This window comes from Aspergillus heteromorphus (assembly GCF_003184545.1).
Source record: "Aspergillus heteromorphus CBS 117.55 chromosome Unknown BO70scaffold_15, whole genome shotgun sequence".
Classification (NCBI taxonomy): domain Eukaryota; kingdom Fungi; phylum Ascomycota; class Eurotiomycetes; order Eurotiales; family Aspergillaceae; genus Aspergillus; species Aspergillus heteromorphus.
The window spans coordinates 179,086-200,148 of record NW_020290420.1 but is presented as its reverse complement, the minus strand read 5'-3'; the positions used below and the strand labels follow the sequence as shown (position 1 = coordinate 200,148).

The 21,063-nt window shown below is 59.0% G+C and overlaps 9 protein-coding genes across 9 annotated transcripts; 5 read left to right on the top strand and 4 right to left on the bottom strand.

Moving 5' to 3' along the window:
• Positions 1-350: 350 nt before the first annotated feature.
• Positions 351-1,961, bottom strand: BO70DRAFT_293342 (MmgE/PrpD family protein; the record flags this gene model as incomplete). Its single annotated transcript, XM_025539434.1, has 2 exons — positions 351-1,583; positions 1,647-1,961. 2 exons carry the CDS (start codon positions 1,959-1,961, stop codon positions 351-353), a joined length of 1,548 nt encoding a protein of 515 aa, XP_025398616.1.
• Positions 1,962-2,616: 655 nt separating this feature from the next.
• On the bottom strand, positions 2,617-6,151 carry BO70DRAFT_371662 (uncharacterized protein; the record flags this gene model as incomplete). Its single annotated transcript, XM_025544812.1, has 4 exons — positions 2,617-4,149; positions 4,774-5,301; positions 5,361-6,002; positions 6,059-6,151. 4 exons carry the CDS (start codon positions 6,149-6,151, stop codon positions 2,617-2,619), a joined length of 2,796 nt encoding a protein of 931 aa, XP_025398615.1.
• A 1,223-nt stretch (positions 6,152-7,374) lies between these two features.
• BO70DRAFT_362756 (zinc-dependent alcohol dehydrogenase) lies at positions 7,375-9,523 on the top strand. The gene is made up of 3 exons (XM_025543393.1): positions 7,375-7,865; positions 7,934-8,739; positions 8,836-9,523. Exons 1-3 carry the CDS (start codon positions 7,607-7,609, stop codon positions 9,112-9,114), a joined length of 1,344 nt encoding a protein of 447 aa, XP_025398614.1. The 5' UTR covers positions 7,375-7,606; the 3' UTR covers positions 9,115-9,523.
• A 1,550-nt stretch (positions 9,524-11,073) lies between these two features.
• hapX (bZIP transcription factor HapX) lies at positions 11,074-12,973 on the top strand. Its single transcript, XM_025548503.1, has 2 exons — positions 11,074-11,141; positions 11,272-12,973. The coding sequence occupies exon 2, from the start codon at positions 11,316-11,318 to the stop codon at positions 12,798-12,800; it is 1,485 nt and encodes a 494-aa protein (XP_025398613.1). The 5' UTR covers positions 11,074-11,141; positions 11,272-11,315; the 3' UTR covers positions 12,801-12,973.
• A 440-nt stretch (positions 12,974-13,413) lies between these two features.
• BO70DRAFT_50968 (uncharacterized protein) lies at positions 13,414-14,098 on the top strand. Its single transcript, XM_025548501.1, has one exon. It carries the CDS (start codon positions 13,519-13,521, stop codon positions 13,936-13,938), a length of 420 nt encoding a protein of 139 aa, XP_025398612.1. The 5' UTR covers positions 13,414-13,518; the 3' UTR covers positions 13,939-14,098.
• Positions 14,099-14,702: 604 nt separating this feature from the next.
• On the bottom strand, positions 14,703-16,310 carry BO70DRAFT_397071 (mitofusin complex protein UGO1; the record flags this gene model as incomplete). Its single annotated transcript, XM_025546667.1, has 3 exons — positions 14,703-15,833; positions 15,919-16,194; positions 16,305-16,310. The coding sequence occupies 3 exons, from the start codon at positions 16,308-16,310 to the stop codon at positions 14,703-14,705; spliced, it is 1,413 nt and encodes a 470-aa protein (XP_025398611.1).
• Positions 16,311-16,654: 344 nt separating this feature from the next.
• BO70DRAFT_371657 (ferredoxin family 2Fe-2S iron-sulfur cluster binding protein) lies at positions 16,655-17,397 on the top strand (the record flags this gene model as incomplete). Its single annotated transcript, XM_025544811.1, has 4 exons — positions 16,655-16,739; positions 16,796-16,928; positions 16,986-17,092; positions 17,153-17,397. 4 exons carry the CDS (start codon positions 16,655-16,657, stop codon positions 17,395-17,397), a joined length of 570 nt encoding a protein of 189 aa, XP_025398610.1.
• Positions 17,398-17,501: 104 nt separating this feature from the next.
• BO70DRAFT_362752 (rRNA-processing protein RRP15) lies at positions 17,502-18,616 on the bottom strand. The gene has a single exon (XM_025543392.1). It carries the CDS (start codon positions 18,573-18,575, stop codon positions 17,691-17,693), a length of 885 nt encoding a protein of 294 aa, XP_025398609.1. The 5' UTR covers positions 18,576-18,616; the 3' UTR covers positions 17,502-17,690.
• A 175-nt stretch (positions 18,617-18,791) lies between these two features.
• Positions 18,792-20,843, top strand: BO70DRAFT_316189 (RNA-binding signal recognition particle subunit SRP54). The gene is made up of 2 exons (XM_025540341.1): positions 18,792-18,962; positions 19,041-20,843. The coding sequence occupies exons 1-2, from the start codon at positions 18,885-18,887 to the stop codon at positions 20,580-20,582; spliced, it is 1,620 nt and encodes a 539-aa protein (XP_025398608.1). The 5' UTR covers positions 18,792-18,884; the 3' UTR covers positions 20,583-20,843.
• Positions 20,844-21,063: the final 220 nt, after the last annotated feature.

Sequence of the window (21,063 nt, the reverse complement as noted above, 5' to 3'; positions counted from 1 at the left end):
TGCGATGAGTTTGTCGAAGACACACTCACACAGTAAGTGTCAAGTGTCAGGTGTCAAGTGGAATACCTAGGTAAGGTAGCTAGAAGAAATCAACTTTTTGTGATTTTTATTTACTACCTGGGTAGAAGTCGTAGTATAGTATAGTATAGTATAGTATAGTGTAGTGTAGTGTATATAGTAGCACGCAACTTCGATGACTTTCTAAAGAATAAATATAATAAATATAAGACTACCTACCAACCAACCAACCAGCCAAACTGCGTCTTAACTACGATCCTTGATGTACGATAACAGCACCCTGCCATCCCTGTCTATCTATCAACCTATATACCTATATACCCATCCATCATCTACAGCAACGGATTCCTGACCTCAACACTCAACAAATCAGCCAACTCCTCGACGTCCGTCAACAGCTCCATCTCCAACACGGCCTTCTCGATCTGCGCCTGCCTCTCCACGGTAATCAACCCGGCCGTCAGACGACGGAACTTCAGCAGAATCTCAGCGTTGGAGATCGGTTCATCGACGCCCTTCGGCTTAAGCAGGGAATGATGGAGCTGCGTCCCATCCTCAAAGGTGACGGTGATGAGCGAGCCGCACCCGATATTCGGCTTATCGAGGTCGGGGGTATGCGAGCAGTGGGTCTTGTGCACCAGAGACCAGATCTCGTCGCGGTCGAGCTTGGCGGATGCGAACTGGTCGAGGAGGACCTGGCGGTCGACGAGCTGCGAGGCCGCCACGAACGCGGTGTTCATCTGCGCGCCTGTGGCGGAAAGGGGCCGGGTCTCGGGCGCCCAGCCGCAGTGGTGGAAGACGGCGTCGCTGAGCTGGATGTGGATGTCCTTGATGGTGGAGAGCTGGGTGGGAGATAGGCGGTCTGGGTACAGATCCTGCATCTGGGCGAGACATTCGATCGTGCCGTGGATGCCGCCGCAGCAGGCGTGGAGTTTCAGACGGATCCATTCGGCGGTGTGCCAGAAACTGCCGAGGTCTTTGGCAATCTCTTCGGGCTTGGTGTTGGGGGTGTGCTTGGATCCGAGGCCGTACATGGCGAGGAAGCCGCCGTATGGGCGTTCGAAGACTTTCTTGATGCCCTCGTAGCCGCCCCAGGCGAGCATGGTCCCCAGGAGCCCGTTGCGGGCGGCGAAGCCGTGGTGCATGCGCTTGACCATACCGTCGTACTGCGCGGCCATCAGCCCGCAGGCCTGTGTGCAGGCGACGCCGATGGCGTCTTCGATTTGTGCCGCGGGGAGGTTGAGCAGTTTGGCGGAGCTACCGGCCGCGGCTGGGCCGCCGAAGATAGATCCGCAGTGCCAGCCTTTGGCTAGCATCTCGGTGCCGTGCAGGGCCATGCCCACGCGGGGCCCGACTTCGAAGCCGACTACCGAGGCGAGCAGTAGCGAGGATCCATCGATGGTGCGCGGGGAGGTGGCGTGGTGTTTGGCGCTCACGGCCGCGGCGAAGAGGGGGGGGATCACCACGGCTTGCGAGTGGAGAGGGGCGACGCTGTGGTAGTCGTCTACTTCGCAGGCTTGGATCCAGGATCCGTTTAGGGTGGCGGCGGCGACGGCACCGAGGCGCTGGTAGGAGGTGGTTAGTGGTGATGAGTGATAGAGGTGGGTGAGGTTGGGTTGGGCAGGCACCTCTTTGTATCCGATGACAACATGCGGTCCCGGGGCCTCGAAGTTGCGCATCGCGTCGAATGCCTTTCGTGACCAGGGCACGCGGGCACCAACGAGGGCACAGGCGAGTCCATCTAGGAACAAATACTTGGCCCGAGTCCGCACGCCCTCGGGGATATCCTCGAGGGTGAGGTCGTCGATCCAGGTGCACAGCTGGCTGGTGACGCCGCCATCCGTGTTATAGGAGGAGGTCTTCGCGGATGCAGGCGCATCGGTCTGTGCGAGCTTCTCAGTGCCGTTGGATGCAGACGTCACCGTCTGTGTCTGCACTGCCATGACCATGGTGGACTGTTGTGGTTGGATGATCGACTGGAGTGTGAGAAAGGGAGACCAGCGCCGATATATCGTTCCTTCGGAGGCGAGGACGAACTGAGCCGAGATATCGTCTAGTCTGCCCCGCATCCATCGGCTTTTGTGCAGATCCGGCCGGTTGAGTCGGTTGAGTCGGAGCTGAAGGAAGCAGTATGTCCGATCTCCAGGATAATCCAAGTCCCCCGAGTCTCGGATTGCGGAGGAGGTCACCACCAAGCAGGTAGGTGATAGAGACGGAGGATAGCAGGCAGCGGATGATGTATGGATCCCCCGCGGCGCTGTGCCTCTTCCGGGCCTCCGGGGTGATCCTGTTCGCGACGTTCTCGATCTGACAGGTAAAAAAAAAAACACCCCAAATACTAATGCGTAAGCGGAGTCACGGTACGGGCGAGATTAGATTATGGAAGGGCTGCTGTGGTTTCTTGCTTCCGTTGGGATCCCCGACATGAGATGTATACGGCGCCTTCGTTATATTACTAGCCTTGGTAATTAATCGGTGCTGTCGGGCTAGTGCTAGCTCATAGTAAGATGGAAGGAGATCGCCCGAATGTGTCAACTGTATCATCATTGGTATATAAGCATGTGTATGGGCAGTGTTGTGTATGCACTCTTATGCACTCTAAAAATCGGCAAACTCCTTGTCCACCGCCTCAAAGTGATCGAAGAATCCCTTGAACAGCTGCACACCCAACCCCGGGTCCAACTTCCCCGTCGTCGCCCGGATACTGTGCATGCTCAGCTGCGGAATCCCCACGTCAATCGCCCGCATGCCGATACGCGAGCTCGTCATCGGCCCAATCGTGCCGCCGCTGCGCGAGTCGTTGCGGATCTGGAACACCTGCAGCGTCGAGCCGCAGCGGTCCGCCACGCGCTTGATGAAGGCGTGGCTCACGCTGTCCGTCGTCATGTGGCCGTTGGAGTCGGTCGACACCGCCACGCCAACGTTCAGCCGCGGCGCGTGGTTCTCCAGGTACACGTTCAGGAAGTTGGGGTTGACGGCGTGGATCACGTCCGACGAGACGAAGAAGCTGTTGGCCACCGTCTGCGCCAGCACGTTCGGCCCGTAGTTGGGCGCAAACGCCTCGGTGATGCGCTCCATCACGCTGCTCATGAAGTTGGACCGCGCGCCCTGGCGCAGCAGACTGCCGATCTCCTCGTCGTCGAACATGCCCACCATCTTCACCGACCCCGGGGACGTGTTGTCGGGCGATGCCAGCAGCGCCTCCTGGGCCGCAAAGCAGCACAGCTTGTCGTCGATGCGGCCCGCGAAGATCAGGTCCTTCTCCAGCCCGCCCAGTTGCGCCGGCTGGCTGTCGTACAGCTCCAGCTCCCAGTTCAGGATCGTGCGGTAGTCCGTGATGCCCAGTTCACTGGAGATCACCTTGACGAGCTTCTCGGGCTGCGTCGCCGCGAACGTGCCCGCCTCGAACGGACTGGCGGTGGTCGCCTGCTTGAAGAGATCCGAGTTATCCACGCCCACGATGGGCACCATCTGCGTCTCCTTGTTGAAGGGGCCCTGGGACGGGGCACCAAAGTGCGGCGCCAGGGTGGGGATGCGCGCGATAGGCCAGTCCAGCTTGACCAGCTTGGACTCGACCTTGCCGCTGCTGGGGTCGCGGACGAGGACCCGGCCGCCAATGGCCAGGTCACGGTCCCACCAGGTCTCATTCAGGGCGCCGGCGTACGGGGCCACGCCCAGCTGGACGTATCCGGCCTTGGTGGGGAGCTTGGATACGGGCTTCAGCTTGGCGGTGAGGGCATCGATGTGACCGGCCACGATGGCCATGCCGTTGCCGGACTGGTAATCGCTGCCAATGGAGAAGGCGATGAAGGCGCTGGCATTGCGGGAGGTGTAGTACTTGCCGCCGCGCTCAAGCTTCCAGGCTTCGCGCTCAGGCAGACGCTTGTAGCCCTGGCTCTCGAGCTGCTTGGTGAAGCCGTCGACGGCATGGAAGATGGTGGGATTGTTGGTCATGAAGTCGCAGTAAGGCTTGGAGTAGTCCTCAGGATTGACGGCGGTCGAGGTGGCGGGGCGAGGGGCAGTGGCAGTGGCGGTGGGCTTGGGAGAATAGTCCTGGACGGGGTCGGGGAGCTGTCCGTAGGAGCTCGGGCGATAAGCCATGGCGGCCTCGCGGAAACCCATGACGGTCTTCTTGGCCATGAGAGCGGAGAGGGGAATTGGGGGTGGGAGAGCTGGAAGGACAAGAGATAGAGGAGAGGAGAGGAGGGATGGAGAGAGACGAGATGGGGATGAGGGAGAGGAGGGAGAGGGAGAGAGAGAGGGAGAGAGGGAGAAGGAGAAGGAGGGATGAGCAACAGGACAAGACAGGCAGCGTCATCAGGTGCTCCGACGGAGATGCCCCGGGCACCCCCGAGCGGAGCTCCCCATTGGCTCGGCCCGGCTGGGTTGGCCGGACTGGGCTTAGCGTGGTCTGACAGGCCCGATAAGCGGTCACGCTGAACTGCCTCAGGAACACCCGGCCTCAGGCATGACTCGCTCCCTTTCATCTCATCCGTTCGTCCTCATCCCTATCTCTATCCGGAGAACTTGTAGAACGTGTATATATGCGATTCAATCGCCATGTGAATGTAATGTAACCCCTATCCACTATCTAAAAATCTATGTACAACACCATGATGCAAGAAGAAGAGAAGAAGAAGAGAAGAAGAAGAAGAAAAAAAAGGATGTCCCATCACTGACAAGACACCTGCAGAAGTGAAAAGAATGTTGAAATGTCATCAACTAGCTGGAGCCCACGTAGGCGTTCCAGTTGACATTGCCGTCCTCGCACTCCTCCGTGATCTCGCGTCCCGTCGCCGACACCACCTGCTTCCCGTTGCGCCGGATCGACACCTGCACCGCCCCCGTCTGCCCGTTGAACGGCACCGAGTACTGGTTCAGTCCCCCCGTCGCCTGCAGCACTGTCGGCTCCGACGACCCGATCTGCACGTACACCTGGCTGGTGCTGTTCACCAGCGCCGTCACAAACACCATGTCCTGCGCCAGCAGCCCCGGGTTCATCGCCGTCTCCCCCATCGACGGGTTGTTGCCCGTCGTGCCGTTGGCGCTGCCCGCGTCGCTCGGGTTGACGTGGTACCAGTACACCACCTTGTCGTCGTACGACAGAGACGTGCTGTTCGACCCGTTCACGCCCCCCCGGTAGGCGTCGATGTAGTGTGGGAGCAGCGTTCTCCACGCGTCGTGGGGGTTCCCCATCACGTAGCTGGCAGAGCCCGTCGGCAGGCCCGCTTCGTGGATCGGTCCGATGTAGTGTGCCTCCCCGTAGTCGTTCCAGGTGATGATCTAGACCCGTCAGCGGCATCCAACCTTGTGTATCATCCGCATCAGCGAGCAGTCCTTACCTCGACGAACGCGGGCTGCAGCTCCGCCGCCTGCTCCCACCGCGTGTGCCACAGGTCATCGCCCCGCCAGAGCCAGTTCTTGCTCCACTGGGGCAGGTTGGTGTAGAACCACGGCGAGATGGGCATCATGTACGCCTTGCCCGGCAGGGCATCCATCCAGGCCACATCGCTCACCGTGGTCTTGTTGGTCGCGCCCACCGGCCACGCATCCCAGCTGAAGAAGCCGTCGATGGTGTCCACGTACTCTTGGATCCCGGTCTGGCCCAGGTCGGTCCACGACGGGACGAAGAAGCAACCCGTCGCACTCTTGATGCTCGACCAATCGCCTGCGTTGGCCGAGCCGGCAAAGGTGGACACCAGGGGCTTGCCCTGGTAGTAGTGCTGGGCCGTCCGGCTCTTGTACTCGTTGATCGTCGAGATCACCTGGTCCGCCGGCCAGGCCCCGTCGGACTCGTAGTCGAACGACAGAAAGAGGGTGAAGTTGCCGACCTTCTCGGCGGCGGCGTAGGCCTTCTCGAGAACGGCGTCGTTGTAGTCACAGTTCATGGCGATGTTCAACGCAAAGCCATCGATGTGGGCGGCCCGCGCCTCCGTGATATCCGACTCCCATTGCGTAGAGTTCATGGCATCGGCATTGCCAACCTGCTCGGGTCAGCGCACTGGCCGTTGACACGACAGGAACAAGGCCGGACACTTACAATGAAATGAGCGAAGACATGCTGCGGCACAGTCGCGGCAACCGCAGGCGCGCCGACTAGCAGCAGCAAAGAAATCAGAAACGCAAACAACATAATGAGTGTGGGGGTTATAAGGAATGGAATGGTTGGACACGATCGAAAGAAAAGAAACACACGGGCGCCCTCGGGGAATATATAGGACGACGCAAGGGAAGGGGAAATAAGCGCGCCAGGGCTAAGGGACCCCCGCCTGACTCTAAGGGCTTCGAGCAGGGCAGGCCCGGCGGCTATTGGTATAGCCAAACTAGGTACCTGACTACCTGTCAACCGGACCAGGGTTACTGGTCCGAATATTTGGGGTCCCAGCCAGCTAGGGTCGGTTTCAAACAGATAAAGTGGTCAATGGAGTCATGGATCAAAGGGGTCGGTCCCTTGTTCGAACCATCCTTTCATTCCAGTAGATATCCCACACCGACAAATTCTGATCACATTTGGTCAAATTACTGCACTCACCTGGGGCTGAGGGGGGAGGCCTCCCTTTCGCATGGCGAGCGATACGGTCTAGCCAACGATCAAGGCGTTTCATCCTGGTCGCTGAAAGGAAGAATGCGCCACGCCCGCGTGGAATGTACGACGGACGCTGGAGATTGGTCGACGGCGAGATGAGCGATCGGAAAGGTGGGAGATGAAAATTGAGACTGGCGGCTGCGATTTGCTAGAATTGCAGGCGACGAAGTAGATAACCCCCAAGCGGATGGCGGAGTGGAGATGAGACGGGGGGCCACCGGAAGATAAATGAGTCAAGGCTCAACCGCCTTGCGACTGGCGATCGCAGACAAGCAATCAGAGGGCCGCTGTCAAGTCTCGCGCACCGTCGGGCTGCAATTCTGAAACAGCCCTTGGCCTCGCATGGCTGACCGGACCAACCAGGTGGGCCCAACGTAGCCCAACGAGATGAACGCCAACGAGAACCCGTTTGATTGTCTTCCTAGCCTCCTCCTGGCCGGCCAACCACGGGCGACCATTCAGGGGGATCTCTCATCCTGGGAGTTCGGCCATCCGTTGGATCGTAAAGATCGTAGGGATCAGAAGGATCACAAGGATCCCAAGGCCGAAGTCCTCCGTCGATGCTTGCCCGGTCCGACCTCCACAGTATCTACCACAGCCAGCATTCTCTGTCTCCTCCCGAGTGTCTGCCCCGTCCCGTGGTGACCGACCGTTTGGTGATGGATGACGTCATGCCTGAATGCGCGAGTAGAGCCAGAGTCCAGATACGAAAGCCAAAGCTTGCTCGGTTGTTATTGCAGCAGTAGCTGAACGTACAGTAGGAGGTGGGTATCTTCCCTGCCATGGATCCGTTCGTCTCCAAGCTTCGAGCCCGAATGAACGAGGCTCCAGCGTCGGACAGACGACCTCACAGTGATGTCAGTCCGCGAGGCCCGGCGACGGGCGACCTCAAATATATCGGAGTGACCGTCGGTCGCCCAGCCTTGCGTGTGCAATCTCAGCTGTTCTCTTCACTCATCCGGTATCGGTATCACAGTGTCAACGCCCAATTATCCGACAGTGATGGCTGCAACCCAGGCTGCCAACTTGGTGGAGAAGGCCATCGGACACGGCGACAACGCGACGGTCACGACGGATGTGAGCAACTATGCGGGCGAGCACGGCCAGGAGACGGGGGAGAAGATCAAGGCGACCATCTGGCAGGGGAAGAACCAGGTGGAGGTGGTGGAAATGGCCAAGCCCAGGGTGATCGACGAGGACGACGTGCTGGTCAAGGTGACGGGCAGTACGATCTGTGGCAGTGATCTCCATCTGTATCACGGTTTGTCTCACTATACCTGGCCGTCATCAGCTCTGGCTCACCGGTTGACTTACTTACCCACGGCACAGGCGTCATCCCCCAGCTGGAGAAAGGCGACGTGCTGGGCCATGAATTCTGCGGGGTGGTGGAGAGCGTGGGACCGGGCGCGAAGAAGGTGACGGTCGGGGATCGCGTGGTGGCCTCTTTCCCCATTGCCTGCGGCGACTGTCGCAACTGCCGCCGCCAACTGACCTCGCAGTGCGACCGCACCAACCAGAACTCCATCGCCAACGCCCTGTACGGCAACCGCACCGCCGGCATGTTCGGCTACAGCCACTTCACTGGCGGCTTTGCCGGCGGCCAGGCCGAGTACGTGCGCGTGCCCTACGGCGACGTCAACCTGCTGCCGCTCCCCGACGACGTCCCCGACGAGAAGGCCCTCTATCTCTCCGACGTCCTGGCCACCTCCTACCACTGCGTCGTCGACACCGGCGTCCAGAAGGGCGACGTCGTCGCGGTCTGGGGCGCGGGACCCATCGGGCAGATGGTGTCCAGCTTTAGTTTCGCCGAGGGCGCCAGTCGGGTCATTCTCATCGACGGGGGGGAGGGTGCATGGCGGTTGGATTTCGTCAAGAGCAAGATCCCCAAGCTGGAGGTACTCGACTTCACGAACCTGCCCCGAGGCGAATCCATCACCTCGCAGCTGAAGAAGATCGTCCCCGGGGGTCCTGATGTCGCGCTGGATTGTACCTCCGGGGAATACGCCAAAGGATGGGCGCACTACTTCGAACTGCTGCTGGGGATGGAGACTGACACGTCCGAGATGCTGAACGAGATGATCACGGCGGTGAGACCGTTTGGTCGCGTTGGGATCACCGGCATCTATGCTGGATACGTAAGTGACATGCGTGGTCTAGCTCTTTGCTTTTTTTTTTTTTTTTCTTTCGTCTCTCTCTCTCTAGACTGACACTGAGAATGTTTCTTGCTTCAGACGAATCACTTCAATATCGGTGCGATCATGCAGACCGGCATTCGGCTCATCGGGAATGGCCAGGCCCCCGTCCACAAGTACTGGAAGCATCTACTGGAGCTGATCCAGAAGGGGGAGATCGAGCCCCTGGATATGGTTACGCATCGGGTGCGCCTGGAGGATATGGATAGGCTCTACGAGCTGTTTGCCCACCGCGAAGGCGGCATCCAGAAGGTCTTCGTCCAGACGAAGCACTCGGCACATCCGTTGTCGGGATCGCCGGTCCTAGTCGACCTGTGACGGCGGGGATTGGCAACTACGACTCCGCTGCCCTCAGAATGATTGTCGATGATTTATGTTTCATGCAAGTGCTGTACATCATGACTAGTGTGTATTATTCATTATTCGGTGAAAGTCTGCCAGGTGCAGTTACCAGTGAGACGGGCGCAAAGGGAGGTGGCCAGGACTACCTGCTAGTGGAACTAAAAGAGGAGAACAGGGGGCAAACGGCGAGGAAACGGCGAGATCGGTGGATGTCCATCCTGCATCAGTCATCGCCCATTGCCCTGCTGGCCCGACACGCCAGCTAATTGCAGGGCTCGAGGGACCGTGTCCGCCAAACGACTCGCAAGCATACATTACTAATGGCGATCCTGTGGGCTCATGGTATGTATCATATGTACGGAGGATCAATTGAAGACTTTGCCATCTACCAGCAACTCCATCGTAGAGCTGAGCCTGCATCAAAAGTCGGTCTGCCGTGTTCACGCAGCATCGGCCCGGCCTCGCCAGTGGTTTCCTTCCGTTCATCGGCATTTGGCCCGTGTAGAACTAGAGTGGCAGGCAGGACCAAGACCAGTCACCACGACGGAAGAGTTTTCACCTCGACCCTCCCTCCCTTCCGGCTTGCTGAACGCGGCCAGAGGAATTATTGTTTCTGATCGGATCGTCGACGGGCTCTGGTTCGTGCATTACGACACCACACGCAGGGGGGGGGAAGGGGGGAGGGCTCGGATTGCCTGAGCGGGAATAGCGTGATCAGATAAGATCACCCGACGGAGGGAGAAGTGGTACCGAGTGCATCATATCCAGGCCAAAAAAACGGGGATGGAGTAAGAGGAACCCAAGTAGATATTTCCAGATAGTAAAAAAAGACTAGAAGGGAAAAAGGCCAAGGGTTTGCCGCGTGGGAAGCCGCCGGTCAGCACGGCGGACATCATTGGTCGTGGCGCATTCCATTGCTAATTGCTAATCCTATCGCATCCCGTCCATTTCGGGCCACCCTTTCCCTCGGCCAAACTCGGATGCTGAGCCCTCCCTGTCTGCGGGTTTTTTGCGTTTCTATGTGTCAGTTCCGCTTGATCCAGGGGCAAGGGAGATGGAGCCCATGAGAGAAGCGTATATTAAGCCACATTATGACCGGCGTTTGCCATGTGTGGACGAGCAGAGCAGAGCAGAGCAGACTCTGCGCCAAGATATCCGCGCGCATCACGGGTGGGAATCTGACCAACAGAGGGTGAACGGAAGGCAGGCAGGTGGAGACCAGCGGACTGGGAGGTGGGAGGGTGAGAGAATTTCGGTCCCATGGAAGAGGGCTTGGGAGAGAGTCAGGGTTGACTCGTTGGGGTTGGGGGGGGGGGTGGTGATTGATTGCTCTTGCAGATGTCGGGTAAACAGCATACATAAGATGCCAGACAGACAGACAGTGTGTTATTCTTGTGCTGCAGGGAAGATACGCTACCACAACCAGCGAGGGTGCTCATCATCAGCCCTACCCTCAAACTGCAACAGCCATTGCCCCGGAGGACAAAAGGGCCCATGACCCATGATGATGCTCGAGTCATCCCAAAAACAGGCTAGCCGTACCCTAAACCCCAAGTCTGACCGAGCTGGGTGATTGATAACCAGCGGGCAGCGACGGGACGGCGAATGAGAGGGCGGCACTGGGAGGGTCCCACCGGAACGCCGAAGTCGGTGACCGCGCACGATAATCTAATCAGATCCGATCGCCTTTTCTCCCAGCAAATGCCCGTCCGTCCCCCTCTTCTTAGTTCTTCTCTCGTCCCTCGGTCGCTCGCTCGCTCTCTTCTCTCCTCCCCGTCGTCGTCCTTATCTTCTCGCTCCCCTCCTAGCCTCGTCCATTCCATGCTCCCCTGGCTCTATTTTCCTCCCTGATCCTGCCTGCTCCTGCCTGCACTTGCCTGCACGCCAATTGCTGTTGGTTCTTCCGTTTGGTTGCCCACAACTCGTCTCGCTTACCGGCTGAAGGGGCGCACTTCCGCTCTTCCGGCCGAAGCGATCAAGTGACACCACCACTCACTTTGCTGGTCCGTCCAAACTCCAACTCCAACTCCTCCTTCCTTCTTCCTTCTTCCTTCACTCCCCGCCCACACCCACCACCACAACCACCACCACCACCACCAGATAGGAGGAAAATGCCCGCTGACCACACCCCAGACCTCCTCGTCGTCCCCTAGAGAGGTGCTCTCGACAACAACACCATGGCCACACCCGCCCCCGTCCTCGCCATGGCGCCCGGTCCAGCTCCGTTGGCGCCCGCGTTGGCCGCCAAGCCGACCATCTCACCGTCACCCGGCCCGGGCACACCCGGATCCGTCACCTCCAAGGAATGGGTGATTCCACCTCGTCCCAAGCCTGGTCGCAAGCCTGCCACCGACACGCCGCCCACCAAACGCAAGGCCCAGAATCGAGCCGCCCAGCGAGCCTTCCGCGAGCGCAGGGCCGCCCGTGTCAACGAGCTCGAGGACCAGATCAAGCAGATCGAGGACGAACATGACCTCCACGTGGCCACCTTCAAGGAACAGATCTCGTCGCTGTCCCATGAGGTCGACCAATGTCGCAGCGAGATGGCCTGGTGGCGCGACCGCTGCCACGCCCTGGAGAAGGAGGTCTCGGTCGAGCGCAGCGCAAAGGAGAGCCTCGTCAAGGAGTTCCGCTCGTCCTTGACCGACAGCAACAACAATAACAACAGCAACAACAACCATCCCGACAAGGCCCCCGTCACCCGCGTGCCCGCCAGAACCCCCGCCGTCCCCGAACACCACGAAGACCCGGACGACGTGCCGCTGGGCTGCACCAACTGCTCGACCGGCCACTGCCAGTGCATCGAGGACGCATTCGGCATGCCGGGCATCGAGTCCTCCCACTCCAAGCGCCCGGCTCACCCCGAGCCCGAGATCAAGCCCGAGCCCGAGGAGATGGAGATCGACTTCACCACCCGATTCGCCGCCCCTGCCCTTCCTCCTCAGCACCATCGCCTCCAGGACGACAGCGTGAGCGTGACCGCCATGTCCTCGCCCGCCGTCGACCCCTGCGGCTTCTGCCAGGACGGCACGCCGTGCATCTGCGCCGAGATGGCCGCCCAGGAGGAGGAACGTCGTCGGAACTCCTTCGAAAACAACCGTCTGGCTCCCATCCAGAACCTCTCCCAGTTCACCCCGCCGCCGTCCGACGGCGACGTGCGCTCCGAGGTCACCCTCCCCCCGATCAGCCAGGCCACGGCCGCCAACCCCTGCGCCAATGGCCCCGGCACCTGCGCCCAATGCGTCGCCGACCCCCGACGTACCCTTTTTTGCAAGACGCTGGCGGCCGCCTCTCGCTCCGCCAGCGCTGCCTCCTCCAGCGGTGGTGCTAGCGGTGGCGGTGGTTGCTGCGGCGGTAAAGGTGCCGACGGCGGCTGCTGCATGAGTCAAAAGCAAGCTCCTCCGCCGCCGCCGCCAAAGCGCAAGTCGGCCTCGCCCTCCCTGACTCTCTCCTGTGCCGACGCCTTCACCACCCTCTCCCGCCACCCTAACTTCTCTCGCGCCAGCGACGACATCTCCTCCTGGCTCCCTAAACTCCACACCCTCCCCGACCCTAACCAGCGTGATATCCCTCAGCCCGGTTCCAGGGCCGCCCTGGAAGTCGAGGCCGCGAGTGTCATGGGTGTTTTGCGGTATTTCGATCGTCGGTTCGCTGATAAATGATCGGATCAGTGCCCGTCCTTTTCTTCCTTTTCTCTTTCCTCTTCCTCTTCCTCTTCCTTCCAGTGATACCCAAACCTGACTCATGCTTGTCTGAGTTTGTACTATACTACTCCCTGCCCTACTTATACACCGAACCTGTCTCTGTCTCTCTATCCGATCTTCCCACTATTCTACCCTATCCTGTTCCTCCTTCCCCTCAACCACCTCCCTGAATCTTCTATTCCGATTCTTCCGTGATTTTTAGAGGATAGAACGACCTACCTACCTATCTACCACTTACCACCTACCCACCCACCCCCTCCCATTACCTCTCCCTCCCTCCTCTAATTCCATACCATACCCGTATCATGTCATACTATAGATGTCTGTCGTCCCCTGGCTATCAGGACTCGGGACTACTACCGGGGGAAAGAAGGTTCCGGGAGTGAGGGCTGGGCTTGGTTTGGCTTGGGTTAGGTTCATCGGGAGATCCGGCTGTCGGATACTATCTACCCTACCTACTACCATACCCACACGGGCTTCTCATAGAGAGCCCAATCGATCCTCTCCAACTGAGATGATCCATACAAAAAGAAAAAGGAACTCAATGGACTGACTGACTGACTGACTGCAACATCAACATCAACATCAACATGCATTCCCATGCATGCAATGGATGGATGGATGGATGGATGGATGGATGGTTAAACAGTCCAGTCCTACGATTTAGACGGGTGAAATGATGGCGTTTTGTGTGCTTGATTATTTTTTTTTCATTAAACTATTTTCTTTTTTGGGGGGTTGGTTGGTTGTTTTCTCGGGTTGGTATTTTTGCCTACCTACTCCTACTCCCTACCACCTGTCTATCTATCTATTTACACTAGTTGGCTGCTTGGCTAGTGTTGGGCGATGCAATAAAAGAATTGGGGTCTTCTTCTTCTTCTTCTTCTTCTTCTTCCTCTTCTTCTTCTTCTTCTTCCTCTTCTTCCTCTTCTTCCTCTTCTTCCTCTTCTTCCTCTTCTTCCTCTTCTTCCTCTTCTTCCTCTTCTTCCTCTTCTTCCTCTTCTTCCTCTTCTTCCTCTTCTTCTTCTTCTTCCTCATCTTCTTCCTATTTCTATTCTTGTTTTGCATATCACTTCTCCCTTTTGGTTTGGCGTAGTGTGGTGCGGTGTAGATATTTCGACTTTTATGGTGGGGTGGGGTGAGGTGTAGTGTCACGGTAGTGTACTAGTGTAGCGTAGATATATATCCCGTCGCCTCGCCTGGGTATCTACAATCAAAACAATCACTGGCCAGTCAGTCTAACGACTAGAGTACACACCACTAAAAAACCATTATCCATACAACTTGCGGTCAATTTACGTAGTAAACTATCCCGTCACATGACCAGATTCAATTATCTACACGATAGTATAACGTAACGACTAGCTAGCTAGCTAGACAGACAGACAGACAGACAGACAGACAGACAGTCCAACAACGCCTTGCCTTCCCTTCGACTCCCGCCCGGCTGTACTACACGTAATATGGCATGAGTGAAATGGATACCCCCAAAGGAAGGAAACAAAGAAGGAAAAGAGAAAGAAGAGGAAGAAGAAGAAGTAAAAGTACATCCCATAGCAGCGTCAATTGGTATTGGTATTGGTATTGGTATTAGAAAAGGAGAAATGAGAAGTATTGATGTGGAGATGAGAGGAGAGGGTGGGTGCGCTCAGGTGAGCTGAGGTGAGCTGAGTTTTAGGGTGGTGGAGATGTGAGTGAGGAGATGACGGTCCCGCAGAACTCGATCGAACATGGGTGGTTTAGCAGTTGGGGATGTCGGGTATTCTGCTGCTTGGAGCAGGAGGGGACAAGCTCAAGTTGGACCGGGTTGGCCGGGCTGCGGATGATAGGACTGCAGGCGCTGGTGAAGGCAGCGCTGGCTTAGAATTGACCGCCACTGGGCATCGTGTCGTCGTCCCCGATGACGCTGACACTACCCAGCAGATTGGCTCCCCAGATCCCAACAATCCCCCACATGCCGATGCGCCAGCCCCGGTACAGCCCTTGGATGCCCTGGCCCTGCCGCCTCCGGTGCCCGACCGGCTTCTTGAACATCTGGCGCGCGCGTTCAGCCTCCGGGGCGGCCTGCACGCCCTCTTCGTAGACAATGCCCCACATCGTGCCGATGATGCCGCGGTAGGTCTGGGGGGTCGGGACAATCGTCTCCACTTCCGTCGTCGGTGGTACCTCCGCGGTGGTGGGCGACGATACCGAGCGGGCGGGGGCGCTGCATTGTTGCCGGATGCTGGGGGATGTGAAGGTTGCGATCTGGGCGCGGCGCAGAACGGTCTCCAGCGGGAAGCGGACCGCCAGCTCCAGGCCGGACCCGAGGAAGGTGAACAGGCTCCACGTGGACGGGTTCAGGACAGGGTCGATCGAGAGGTATGTTTTGAGGAGCAGGGGCGTCGTGTGGGTGATGAAGTTGGGCAGACTGGAGTGGAGGATGGTGATCGGGATCAGGTGAGGGGGGATGGTGCAGTTGGGGGTCGGGATCTGGCGGATGGCCCGCAGCAGCGAGCGGGGCCCGTGAGTGGCCGGGGTGAGGATGAGGAATGTGCGTGCGGTGTCGATGGGGGAGAGGAGCATGGCCGACAGCGACGAGGAGATGAACGACAAGAGCAGGGTGGCGGCGGGAGAGCTCGAGGTGAGGATGTCCGCCATCATGGAGGCCGTGACATCCTCCTCCGGGAGGCCCACGATGGCGGACAGAAGGCTGCGGATGAAGGTGTTCAGGGTCGGCAGCAGCAGGGAGTAGATGAAGGTCGCATTGGTCGCCTTCCACGGCGAGGTCGGCCCGCTGGTGCTCCAGAGCTGGGAGAGCACGTCCATCAGGGAGGTGGGGTTCTTGATGCTCAGGGCATATCGGGACGAGGCCGGGGCGGGAATGTAGCCGCTCCGGTCGGTGATATGGCGGCGTCGATGCTGCTTGCGAGATCGCGGACTGGACGGCGACGGCACAGCGGGAGCTGCGGATGTGAAGTAGCTGCTCTCATCGTCCGAGGATAGGGCGTCCTGTGAAGCCGGGAACCACCAGTCGTTAGCTGTCACGTCTCCTGTCCACCACCGTATCCCATGTATCTCCTCTCTTGGCACGTACATCTTCGTCGTAGGGGTCGACCTGACTGTTATAGCCCGATGCGCGGCGCTCGTCCATGGCATATTGGCCATCGGAAGAGGAAGAATCGTCGGGGGCGACATAGGCCTGCAGGATGGTTTTGGCGACGTCGAAGGGCTGGGCAGTCAGGACGCTGGTGTAGCGACGGACGGCCTGGTCGAGGGCATCGCGGACCCAGCTGGAGAGCGAGGGGGAGCTGTCGAGGTATTCGGAGTAGTCGAGGTCGGGCAGCAGATCGCGCGCGGAGCCGCCAAAGACCTGGGTGGCCGATGACGCAGATGCATCGGGGGCGAGGCGGGCGAGGTGTCGAGGCCCAGGGAGGGAGGGAAGTAGTAGGGACGCAATGGGTTGGGGCCGTCGAGGGGGACAGACATGATTGAGGAGGAGGGGGGGGGGGGGGGGGGAGAATCCAATCCCACGAGGAGTAGATGAACAGGCAAAGTTGGTGGAAGGAAGAAAGACGAAGCAAAGCAGAAGCAAAAGCAAAAGCAAAAGCAAAAGCAAAGCTCGGGCGGCGGTCGGAGAAGACGGACGAATGAACAAGTCCGAATTTCCCTTTCTTTTCCCGCCGCCCGGCGGCCTCGCCTTTTTTTCCTGCCCCAGGATTCGCTCTTCTCCACCTGCTTCTGCTTCTGCTTCTGCTTCGTCTCCCCTCTTCTCCCTTCATCTTCTTTCCATTCCACCCCCCTCCTCCTCCTCCTCTACACTCCACTCCGCCATGTCGTTCTGGAAGGAAGCCTGTGTCAACCTCCGTCGCGCCGTGCCCCGGTCCGCCGAGAGCCTCTGTCGCGCTCCCTCCAAGCGTTTCCTCACCACCTCCTACCCCCCCAGACATCCCGCGTCCTCCCTTCCTCCAGAGTCACCGCCAATGCCACAGGGAACATCTTGAGCCCGCGCCCGTGGAAGGCCCCCGAGGCGGCGGGTCGCCGCAGCTTCTCCGTCACGGCGGGAGTGCAGCACGGCCATATCACCCCTCCGAAGCCCGGCGAGGAGTGAGTCACCGGAAAGAACCTCTACGTCGCCATGCCTTTCTTCTAATGCCCGCGCAGGATCAACATCACCTTCATCGATAAGGACGGCATCCGGGTCGACCTCCAGGTTGCCGAGGGCGACAACCTGCTGGATATCGCGCAAGCCCACGACCTGGAAATGGAAGGTTCGAGCAAGTCAACAACCCCCAGAATGGCAGATAAACTGACCGTTTTACGTCTTCTAGGTGCCTGTGGCGGCTCGTGCGCCTGCTCTACGTGCCATGTGATCGTCGAGGATGCGGACCTGTTCGACAAGATGGAGGAGCCGTCGGACGATGAGAACGACATGCTGGACCTGGCCTTCGGGCTGACGGAGACCTCCCGCCTGGGCTGCCAGGTCATAATGACCAAGGACCTCGAGGGCCTCGTGGTCCGGCTGCCGTCGATGACGCGGAACCTGCAGGCCAGCGACTTCGAGCAGAAGAACTGACGAGGCGGGGGGGTGTAACTATATTATATACGATGAGGGCCGGGCGAGGGACTGTATGATTATCACTGCGGATTGTATGGCTGGGTGGTCCGGTGTCAACGAATGTTTCTATTGGGTATTCCGATCTCCATTCACATTTGGCATGAAAGTACCTGTACATAGCATATCACTTTTAATCCAAACACTTAAACACGAAAAGAAAGAAAGAAACATTTCGAAAACCCCCCCCCAACGCCAGGTATGCCAGGTCTGTCTCACCACACCGCGCGCGTAAATCCCCCCTCCGTCCGGCCTTACGCCTCCTCGATCTGCAGCGGCTTGCCCTTCTTGCCGCTGATCAGATCCAGGAAGCCCTGCTTGCTGACCTCGTTCACGGCCTTCTCACGCTCGCCGATGCCGATGGTGCCCTTCTTGCGCTCCTGCTTGGCGGCCTCCTCACCCCGGACCTGAGCCGCGCGGACGGCGTTGAACAGCTTGACGACACCACGCTGGGCGATCTTGCGCAGCCGCTTCTCCTCCTCGGCCACCGCACCGGCCTGCCCGCGCCGGAGGCCCATCACATCGCGGATGCGACCCCGGTCCAGCTCCTCCCGCTTCTCCGCGCGCAGCTTGGCCCGCGCCTGCCGGTCCAGCTTCTCCTCCGCTACGTCGGTGCTCTTCTGGGCCGCCTGCTTGCTGCGCGACAGTACGGGGTCGTGTCGGACGGATGTCGGAAGTTTGGTCGACAGAATCTTCGCGATGGAGGTGGAGAAGGCCGTGGGGTCATTGCGCTTGGACACGGCTTTGCGGTCGGTGGGCTTAGAGGTGTCAGAGTCGTCGTCGGAGAGGTCGGAGGCCTCGGAATCCAGTTCGATGTCCCCATCCTCGTCCTCGTAGTCGTCATCATCGGCTTCCTCGTCGTCGTCGTCGTTGTCGGAGACATCCTCTTCCGCGGGCTTGGTCTTGGTCTTGGTCTTTTTCGTCGACTCCCCAATGGACTTGGTCTGCTTCTTGGGCTTCTTCACCTGGACCTCCTCGTCGTCGGAGTCGGCGAGGTCGACCGCCTTAAAATCGGAGGGCTCATCGTCGCCCGAGTCCTCGGAGCTGCTGTGGTATGCGCGCTGCTTCCTGAACTTCTTCTTGGGGCCGGCCTGCAGCGACTCGAGGACCTTGCGCTTTTTGATGTGGGGAGGAGGCATGGTGAATGTGAATGGTAAAAATTCGGGCGGAGAGATGGGGGAAGAAACAGACTGCGAAGTGCGAACAGACCGTTTCGCCCGAACTTTTTTTCCCGGCGGGCGGACAGGCCACGGCGGGCGGTGATTGGCCGCGGGGCTCTCCGCAGGGCCTCACGCTTTCAACGCTGGCCTCTCCTTCTCTTCCTTTCCCTCTTCTCTCTCTCCCCCCCGCCTCTCCTCTGCGTGCGCTCTCTTACCTTTCTACCCTCACCCTCATTCCCCGTACATGCTATATCTGTTCTCCCCCCGTGCTGTCAATATCCATCCGACATGGTCCTCCAGGATCTCGGGCGGCGAATCAACGCCGCCGTCAATGACCTGACTCGGTCCAGCAACCTGGACGAGAAGGTGCGTGCCTTGCTAATCCCCCCCCCCCAAATTCTTTGTTCCTGGTGGGATCATTGACTAACTGCTTGCCTGCTCCAGGCCTTTGATGACATGATCAAGGAGATCTGCGCCGCCCTGCTGTCCGCCGACGTCAACGTTCGCCTCGTCCAGACCCTCCGCAAATCCATCAAGGCCAGCGTCAACTTCGCCTCGCTCCCCCCCGCCGTCAACAAGAAGCGCCTGATCCAGAAGGCCGTCTTCGACGAGCTGGTTGCCCTCGTCGACCCCCATGCCGAGCCCTTCCGCCCCAAGAAGGGCCGCTCCAACGTCATCATGTTCGTCGGTCTGCAGGGTGCTGGTAAGACCACCACCTGCACCAAGCTGGCCCGCCACTACCAGATGCGCGGCTTCAAGACCGCCCTCGTCTGCGCCGATACCTTCCGTGCCGGTGCCTTCGACCAGCTGAAGCAGAACGCCACCAAGGCCAAGATCCCCTACTACGGTAGCCTGACCCAGACCGACCCCGCCATCGTCGCCGCCGAGGGTGTCGCCAAGTTCAAGAAGGAGCGCTTCGAGATCATCATCGTCGACACCAGTGGTCGCCACAAGCAGGAGGAGGAGCTCTTTACCGAGATGACCCAGATCCAGACCGCCGTCACCCCGGACCAGACCATCCTCGTCCTCGACAGCACCATCGGTCAGGCCGCCGAGGCCCAGTCCTCCGCCTTCAAGGCCACCGCCGACTTCGGTGCCATCATCATCACCAAAACCGACGGCCACGCCGCCGGCGGTGGTGCCATCTCCGCCGTCGCCGCCACCCACACTCCCATCATCTACCTCGGAACCGGTGAGCATCTGATGGACCTGGAACGCTTCGACCCCAAGGCCTTCATTCAGAAGCTGCTCGGCATGGGGGACATGGCCGGTCTGGTCGAGCACGTCCAGGCCGTGACCAAGGACTCCGCCTCCGCCAAGGAAACCTACAAGCACATCTCCGAAGGCATCTACACGCTGCGCGATTTCCGCGAGAACATCACCTCCATCATGAAGATGGGCCCCCTCTCCAAGCTCTCCGGCATGATCCCCGGCCTCTCCAACCTGACCGCAGGTCTCGACGACGAGGATGGCTCCATGAAACTCCGTCGCATGATCTACATCTTCGACAGCATGACCGCGGCCGAGCTTGACGGCGACGGCAAGAACTTCGTCGACCAGCCCAGCCGCATGGTCCGCATCGCCTGCGGCAGCGGCACCACCGTCCGCGAGGTCGAGGACGTCCTCTCCCAGCACCGCATGATGGCCGGCATGGCCAAGCGCGTCGGCGGCCAGAAGAAGCAGATGCAGCGCGCCCAGAACATGCTCAAGGGCGGCAACAAGGAGCAGCAGCTCGCCGCCATGCAGAAGCGTATGGCCGCCATGGGCGGCGCCGGCGGTCCCGGCGGCGGTGGCGGTTTCCCTGGCATGCCCGGCATGGGCGATATGGCCAAGATGATGCAGATGCTCGGCGGCGGCCAGGGCGGTGGTGCCGGCGGCGGCGGGATGCCTGGGCTCGGCGGCATGGATCTCCAAAGTATGATGAGCCAGATGGGTGGGTTGATGGGTGGACTGGGCGGAGGCGGTGGCCGTGGTCGGGGACGGTGATGATGATGACTTTTCACCTTTCTTTTCCTTTTCCTTTTCTCGTCCTTGATCATGCTCATGCTCATGTTCCTTTTATTATATCTCTCCTTACTTGATGACTCGCTTCTGTGCCCCTATTTACTAGCCTCCGGTACGGCACACGATTCACGTCGACTGTACTAGCATATTATGGTGTTTGGCGCGTTTCAAACTTTCTTTTTTCTTGTCCCAAACTTTCTTTCTCTGTCCATTCTTTTTATTTTGAGGTTTTTTTTTTTTTTTGCTGGATATCAATTCATGCAACAGCTGGTTGCTTAGATTGTCATGCCGTGTCGTGTCGTGTCATGTTATGTTATATTCTTGGTTATAATGCTCTCTGTTCTCTCGAGAGTGAATCTGGTGAGTGAACGGAGCGAAGGGCAGAGGAACAATTATATCCATTTCTAATGAAACTTACTACCCCGGGTCTTAGATTGGATAACTGCTATGGTCAGATATTACT

Bases quoted from the DNA above. Each gene is read 5' to 3' on its own strand.
- BO70DRAFT_362756 (XM_025543393.1), top strand. From the start codon at position 7,607: ATGGCTGCAACCCAGGCTGCCAACTTGGTGGAGAAGGCCATCGGACAC. The intron at 7,866-7,933 runs GTTTGTCTCACT...CCCACGGCACAG, and splicing joins TGATCTCCATCTGTATCACG to GCGTCATCCCCCAGCTGGAG. The intron at 8,740-8,835 runs GTAAGTGACATG...TTCTTGCTTCAG, and splicing joins CCGGCATCTATGCTGGATAC to ACGAATCACTTCAATATCGG.
- hapX (XM_025548503.1), top strand. From the start codon at position 11,316: ATGGCCACACCCGCCCCCGTCCTCGCCATGGCGCCCGGTCCAGCTCCG.
- BO70DRAFT_50968 (XM_025548501.1), top strand. From the start codon at position 13,519: ATGATGGCGTTTTGTGTGCTTGATTATTTTTTTTTCATTAAACTATTT.
- BO70DRAFT_362752 (XM_025543392.1), bottom strand. From the start codon at position 18,575: ATGCCTCCTCCCCACATCAAAAAGCGCAAGGTCCTCGAGTCGCTGCAG.
- BO70DRAFT_316189 (XM_025540341.1), top strand. From the start codon at position 18,885: ATGGTCCTCCAGGATCTCGGGCGGCGAATCAACGCCGCCGTCAATGAC. The intron at 18,963-19,040 runs GTGCGTGCCTTG...TGCCTGCTCCAG, and splicing joins CCAGCAACCTGGACGAGAAG to GCCTTTGATGACATGATCAA.